The sequence below is a fragment of the Abramis brama genome (genome assembly GCF_963993115.1).
Source record: "Abramis brama genome assembly, chromosome: 6".
Lineage (NCBI taxonomy): Eukaryota > Metazoa > Chordata > Actinopteri > Cypriniformes > Leuciscidae > Abramis > Abramis brama.
This window is the reverse complement of record NC_139968.1, coordinates 34509768-34517513: the sequence shown is the minus strand read 5'-3', so window position 1 is coordinate 34517513 and position 7746 is coordinate 34509768. Positions and strand designations below refer to the sequence as shown.

The 7746-nt window shown below is 35.8% G+C and overlaps 1 protein-coding gene across 1 annotated transcript; it reads left to right on the top strand.

Annotated features, from left to right (window-relative positions):
- Positions 1–347: 347 nt before the first annotated feature.
- LOC311084800 (uncharacterized protein) lies at positions 348–6649 on the top strand. The gene is made up of 6 exons (XM_084117095.1): positions 348–424; positions 2639–2956; positions 3131–3427; positions 3502–3603; positions 3718–3779; positions 5725–6649. Exons 1-6 carry the CDS (start codon positions 367–369, stop codon positions 5752–5754), a joined length of 867 nt encoding a protein of 288 aa, XP_083973221.1. The 5' UTR covers positions 348–366; the 3' UTR covers positions 5755–6649.
- The last annotated feature ends 1097 nt before the right edge of the window (positions 6650–7746 follow it).

Below are 7746 nucleotides of genomic sequence, written 5' to 3'. Positions count from 1 at the left end.
GAAGATGAACGTCAGTAAAACTATGAGATCAGATACGCTTTTAACTTTGTACTTTATTTTTATTCATACACTAAATTTAAGAACTGAATAAATATACGCAACCATTTTAAAATCAGTTATGCTCTTAGCCATTTAACACAGTTACAACTACTTTTCAAAAAGTATGTTAAATGATAAAAATAAAGAATATCTCACCCATTAAGAACAGTTTAAGTCTTGATAAGGCCAGATGAACTATAACATTATGTCATGTGCAAATGCAGCGAGTGAAACTAGGAGGGTCTAACTGTGTCATGGGAGGGTTCTCATGTATAGACTGAGTGTTTCCAGTGGATAGATTCATCAGACACTGAACTACTGAATAAAATGTTTCACACGTTTTTCACATGCGTTTTGTTCTGTCTGTGCTGGTGCCGTTTGATTGGTAAGTTATAAAAACATTTTTATGGTTTATTTTTTTGATGGAGATACAGTGGCTGCTACACACTCAGAAAAAAAGGTTAAAAAAGCTGTCACTGAGGTGACACACTTTCAAAACTAATATAATAATTTAAGTACTAGTACCTTTAATATACTAATATGCATCCTTTAGGGATTAATAAGTGAAAGGGTCTCGCTCCAGTCACAGCTTTTGTACCTTTTTTCCTGACAGTATCTGTTCAAATGAGATTATTTTCATCTAGTTATGTGTGAAATTAATCATGAATATTGTGAAATCTAGTAACTTTGTATTCAGTCCCTGGTCAGAATTTTAAACTGAAATTTTCTACCATAAATTTGGACATTTTTACATGGGGGGGTTGGCTCTCTTTTTGAGCCTGTCCCTAGTGGCCAGACAATGAATTGCAGTTTAAGTCACTTCTGTGTTGGATTCAGGAGAGAGACAGCAAGGTCACCAAGATCACTTGGTGCAAACACACAGGCTGCATCTGAAATTTTAAAAATTACAGACAGGATACGGAGGTAGGAAGGTAACAAGGCCCGAATCCAATGATCGTGTGACATCCATCAGGAGACCTTTTGAAAAATCAGTAGATTTTTGAAGGCAGCATAGATGTATCCTTCACTGCCTTTGATATCCCACAATCCTCTGCATTCCATTCTATGACAGTAAAGATTCTGTAAAGATTGCGTTTGAAATTTGAGGTCGGAGGTCAGTTTGTGTGTAAAGTGTACATTTTGACCAACTTTTCCCTCTTTTGATGACATTTCTAGTGAGAAGTTCGTATTGTAGTAATCAAAATATTCAATTTGTTGTCACCAAAGCTCTCTCTATTTTGTCATCAATCATTAAATCGTTACGCTGGCTCAGAAGTCTGTCTGAAATCAGTTTGGTGAGGCATCTTTATACATAAACGCTGTCTGCTAAGTCATTGCCTGACAGGGCAGGGAGGCAACAAGTCATGCAGCCACAGTTTATAGCCTATATATTTACAACACTAACTAACTCTATGAACATGGAAATCAGTGATAAATCGACCTCTCAACCTTATAACTAAGGATGAAATCCAACGCAACTTTGAGAGGACCAAACGAAACATGATCAGTTAGCGACACTGGATATGAACCACACAGCAAACGCTAATACTTTTTCATATACTGTCTACTTTCTTTGTATGACAGTTCTATCTAATAATGCTGTGTTATCAGGCTCTGGTGTTCTCAGCGCTGTCAAAATAAAAGTCACAACAACAAGCGCGGCTTACGTCACTCCTAATGGCGTTGCAACCAGGAAAATTGCCCTAGCTTTGGGAACATTTAGTTCTCGGGGAACCACCCTGGTGGCTAGTTTCTAGAACTACCCCGTGCGAAAGTGCCTAATATGTGCCATTTCGGGAGTAATAAGTACACTTTATGTAATAAAGTATGATAAATAATTATCATGTATTTGTTTTTAATAAATATGTAACTTTATACATTGATACTGAATTCCGTTCCTTTACATCAAAGAACAGGGTCAAAGTTATTCTTAAAAGTAAACTCCTTATTAAAGTCGTATATGATGGAAAATGTTTTTGTTGTTTTTGGAAACCTGTCCGCTTTGAGGTCATATCTGGAATTAAGCATTTATGTTTTTTACTATATTAAATAGCCTGTAATATTTAGAATGACAATCCAATGTATTACGGCTTGTTGGATCATTTGCTTGTTTAATATTTATGGTACATCTGTACAAGTATGAATACAAGTATGTACAAGTATGAATAATAATAATGATAATAATAATAAAAATAATAATTTTTGCATAAGAATAGTAGCATTAAGCCATTATCTCTAGCCTGGCTCCGCCCTCTTACGTACTTCCGCTAAATTTTAATTTTCCTTCAGTATGATATATGTACTCAATGTACGAGAGTCTGGTTGACCAGGCTAATCATCTCCTTTTTTCCATAAATGATGCTGCTGTATTAGTCCATTAATTGATACTGTAAATATTTTTATTTTTTAACATATTTATATTAATTTATAAGCAATTCATAAGCACTGCTGCAATGTTTTCTCTGTCTGCTTGATTCAGACAATCTCTCTTTAACGGTAGTGGTTAGAGGTTTACAGTAGCACATATAAAGACGGTTGATATTTCAGGCTTTGTAAACCATCAGAAACCTTAATCTGTGTAAATTTGTCTGTTCTCCAGGTGTGTTTGGTGATTCAGTGTCAGTGATGGAGGGAGATTCTGTTACTCTAAACACTGATGATACTGAAATACGTGAAGATGAAGATATACGGTGGACATTTGGAGCTGAAAACCTTCTTTTAGCTATAATTAAAAAAAAGAAGCAAATCTTCTCCACATATAATGGTACTGATGGGAGATTCAGAGACAGACTGAAGCTGGACAATCAAACTGGATCTCTGACCATCACAAACACCAGAACTGAACATACTGGAGTTTATCAACTACTGATAACTAGAGCAGAAAAAGGATCAAAAACATTCAACGTTTCTGTCTATGGTGAGCAGAGATAATTTGTCCAAATGTTCACATGTTAATTTTATAGTTAGGACTGAAAGACACATTCAGTGACCGTTAACATCTGTACTAACAAACACCAACTTAACACAAAATTCACAATAACTAAAAAAGACTGATTGTTAATATTTCTCTCTATTCTCTCATGTTTTCCAGCTCGTCTGCCTGTTCCTGTCATCATCAGTAACTCTTCACACTGTTCTTCATCATCATCATCATCAAATTGTTCATTGGTGTGTTCATCAGTGTTGAATGTGAGTTATGCGACTCTCTCCTGGTACGCAGGAATCAGTGTATTGTCCAGCATCAGTGTGTGTGATCTCAGCATCAGTCTCTCTCTACCTCTGGAGGTGGAATATCAGGATAAAAACACCTACAGCTGTGTGCTGAACAATCCCATCAGCAACCAGACCACACATCTGGACATCAACACACTCTGTCACACATGTGCAGGTACCACAGCACTGATGATATATGTGTGTATTTACAGATTCACTCACACTAATGACTCTCTTCTCCTCCTCCAGTGTCAGTGTCTCTGATAGTGTTGATCTCTGCTGCTGCTGCTGGATCTCTGTTGATTGTAGCTGCAGTCATTGGGATCTTCTGCATCTGCAGGAAAAAATTAGGTAACGAGATCAAACAATTAATGCATATGTTGAAATATTGATCTTTTATAAGGCCAATTTCAATAGATTGAATGTTGTTTTTAACTTGTATGCATTATGTTATTGTTTATGCAGTTCAGACCCAGGAGAAAGACATGAATGATTGTGCATTGTATAAACCAAAAAGACGAAAAAAGGTAAGACCATTCATGACTTTGTTGCAAGAAGTTGTTGTCTGTTTGAATTTTTGTAATCAATATGCATCAGACGGTCAGTAAACAGATGTATTGTATTTTTCCTCAATAACAATAAAATATGATTATATTCAATGATTAGTTCATCCAACAAAAAAAGTCTTAAATTTACTCACGTAGCTTTCGTGTTTGTCGTGGTCGGGGAGACTTGATGAGGAAGAGCTGTCGCTCGTCCTTAATTAATCGTGCTGTTTTATTTGCCACTTGGAAATATGATATGAAAAATAACGACAATATGAAAAAAAAAAAAAAAAAAAAAAAAAAAAGGCTATACCATTACAATGGGGTGAGTTGACATTTTACCTGGCGTTACGATTCAACCCTATGGTATATGTGACTCCAGATGTGAAGAATCGGCGCAGATTTGTCAATTCCGGGAAAAAAAAAAAAAGAAAGAAAAAAATCAATAGGCTACAATTAAACGTTCTTCCTACATTATTTTGGTGTTGTTATTTCGTTACTTGAAAGGCAAAAGTAGGCTACCATAAAATTAATAATATATAATAAAAAAAAACGCCAAAAAGTCACCCAGTTATGCGGTTTGATGGCGTCCATCAATATACCCAACCTGATCTCATTCGTACGAATTAGCCACCTTTTATGAATTCGTACAAATTGATCGTGAGATAACGTTGCAATATCCTATAATCAATCTGACTTTGCTGCATGTGCAAAATCACAAGGAGAAATCACAAAAGGATCTTGTTATTACTTTTTTGTATTACTTATTAAGTTGATCTTGAAGTTTTTGGCTTTTGAAATGAATATGTTAAGGGTTAGTTCACCCAAAAATGAAATTTACTCACCTTCAAATTGTTCTAAACCTGTATGAGTTTATTTCTTCTGTTGAACACAAAAAAAATATATTTTGAAGAATGTTGGTACAATAACTAAACAGTTTCTGGTCCCCATTGACATCCATAGTACCAACATATTTTAAAATATCTTATTTTGTATTCAACAGAAGACAGTAGCTCATACAGGTTTAGAACAATTTGAAGGTGTTCAATTAAATGACAGAATTTTCATTTGTGGGGTGAACTAACTCTTTAAAGCTAGTGTGCTCCAAAACAATGACAAGATTCACATTTAGACAATATAAGTTCAAAACTTTCCATCTCTCACTTCTGCCAATATTTATCAATGATTTTTGAAGACATCACTCTGCACTTCAGCTTCACATCAGATTTCCTGTCCTATCAAATGCTCTCTAGAATCTGAAGTCATTAGTAACTGGGCTGAAATCAGTCACTTATGCCGCGTTCCAGGCAACCTGTAACCCGTGTTTTTCCAACTCGTAACTGGGAGTACATCGATCTAGTACGAGTTCACGGGTGGGAAGTCACGGGTTTGACTGCCGTTCCAGTGCACTTTCACGGGTATAAGGTTGGAAAAACACGGGTTACAGGTTGCCTGAAACGCTACAAAGTCATGAGTCGTGGTTTGAAGTCGTGATTTACGTGCTCAAAAACCTGCCTGGAACGCAGCATTATTCACACAAGTATTATTTTCTACATGGTGAATGGCATACAGTGCAATTGGGTCAAATTAAGTCTGGTTTCACTTTTTTTTCTTCTTTTTTTTAGCACAAAATCACAAAGTATCCTTTCACCACACATAAGTGTTGCAGATTTATTAGTAAATAAGATTCTCATAGATGAAAAGCTCTGAATAAGCCTACTAGTTACAAGTGTGTGATTATCAGTGACAAAGCGATCAGACATCATTCATTTGGATAGGCTGATGACTTCTGCCGATACGGGACAGTGACCTTGATCAACAAGAGATCAAACTTATGCAATTGACGGGCAATACCCAGGTTAGGCCACCTAGGCTACAATCAATTAAAATGACTGTATATTGATTGACTGTATATTTTTTCTTGCAGAAATCAGAGGAGCCCGTGTATGAAAATTGATCAAAACAGTGATCAAATACAGCATCTCTGCCAGGATGTTTTTCTTCTGACTCATCTAATGTTTTTTTTTTTTCTTTTTTTTTTTCTTTTCTTTTACACATGCAATATCATAAGCACTATTGTTAAGTCTGCAATTTTGTTGCTGTGTATTAGTTTAATTTAATGGTGCACAAATAACACAGCATCCAGAAGCTTAAAGGCACAATATGTAACTTTTTTGCTTTAAAAATAGCAAAAATCACTATATCTATGTTATATATATTTTTTTAGTTGTGTACTTACATTATCCCGACTGTTTCCAACAACTTTCAAACCAGGAGAAATTTGTAATTTAATTCGAGAAACGTCCCGTTTCTTTATTTCCGTTTTGTCGCCGTCAATGGCGTCATATCCGCGTTGTCCCTGGTTTCCGCTCGTGCTGCCATGGCAACCAGAGCTATGAACCAGAGCTGATAGTAACCAAAGCGAATGACGCGGACAACTGTGTAGTTCACAATGTTTATTTGCACGCTGTTGTTGTTTCGTTCAAACATTATGGACCATGGCAAGCAGACTTTGGATAAAAAAAAGGAGAACTAAAACGAGAATCAATATCAGCGCGGTGTTTTCGAGATGCCGAGAGCTCCCATAGACAGTATATAAACGAGAGCTCCACGTCCGAGACTTCGACCTCTCCTACATGTACTTAATTAAACAGGTGAGCACATTTACATAAAACTAATCAATGTTATATAGTTCAACAATGATAAAATGTTATAATATGATCTGTATGTTATTCTAATGTTGATCTAGTTTACTGCTAGTCTCATACAGACAAACTAACACATACATTTCAACACATTCAAATGCAGTTTAGTGTGCTAGTGTAATGTTAGACCAAGTGAAACAGCGCTGCGTTACCTCACAAGTTCTAATAAACTGACCTGTGAGTAGTAATTCTGCGTGTAGTTCGGTAGAATGAAATGTACTTATTCCTTTTATATCCGCGGGACTCGCGTCGCGTGTGGAGCTGATAGCTGTCTCTTAGCAACCCCGAACTGCTTCATATCACAGTCATGATAAAAGCATCGATGTATTCAGTCATCCATAAACATTATTAGATCGGTCGGCTTGACGTTGATGACAAGATCCATAATTCTTAGCAAATGTTGCGTCATCAAACTACGCCTTTGTTATTGTAAATAGGTTAGCGACCCCTAGTGGCGAAAAATGCCATACTGTACGTTTAACTAAATGTTTTATATTTAGCTTAACATTAACACATGGAAACTTTATAAAAGTTTGATATCACCCTTCACTGTTCTCGATCACTTGGTCTACACCTGTTTAAATAAATAGAACATTCTCTCTAGTGTCTAAAGCAGAAAATCACATCTCTAATAATAGTGCTACTTTTACCCGAGACAGTGCGCTATAAATACAGCTGCTGGTCTCACAGAGGATGAGCTGAAGAACAAATATGAAATAATGATGGGCACTTTCGAAACATTTTTTAATTTGTTTTGAAACAATCAGAAAGCCAAAGTCACATGATTTCAGTAAAAGAGGTTCCGTTACGTCATTACTGCTCGGAAATGTCGATGGTTTGCTGCCTAGGGGGCGATGATCTCTGTGAACCCATGGTTGTCTACATGATTTTTACCTGATCTTGGATTTTTTATACATTTCATAAATTTCTTATACATTTTATTTGATAAAATTCTATACAATTTCTCTATTACAATTTTATACATTTCTAGACATTTAATGACACATTTGTGCAATAAAAAGGAAGAGCTTCAGTTAAAAGTCTCTAATTGGCCTGATTAACCAACAATCCTACAATCTAACACTTTTTATTTAATTTTTATTTAATGCTATTGTATGATTTGTTAATTGCCTTTAATAGATTACACCTTCAATAAAACCTTTACAATGGGCTTGTAAAAGGTGTTTTATTCATGTTTGGACTGAGTTTGTGTTGCATTTCCACAGTTCTGACCAGCAGGGGTC

What these genes read in the sequence shown, in the direction of transcription:
- LOC311084800 (XM_084117095.1), top strand. Translation starts at nt 367, where the DNA reads ATGTTTCACACGTTTTTCACATGCGTTTTGTTCTGTCTGTGCTGGTGC. An exon ending in GTGCTGGTGCCGTTTGATTG is followed by an intron (nt 425 to 2,638) that starts GTAAGTTATAAA and finishes TCTGTTCTCCAG; the next exon opens with GTGTGTTTGGTGATTCAGTG. An exon ending in ACTCTGTCACACATGTGCAG is followed by an intron (nt 3,428 to 3,501) that starts GTACCACAGCAC and finishes CTCCTCCTCCAG; the next exon opens with TGTCAGTGTCTCTGATAGTG.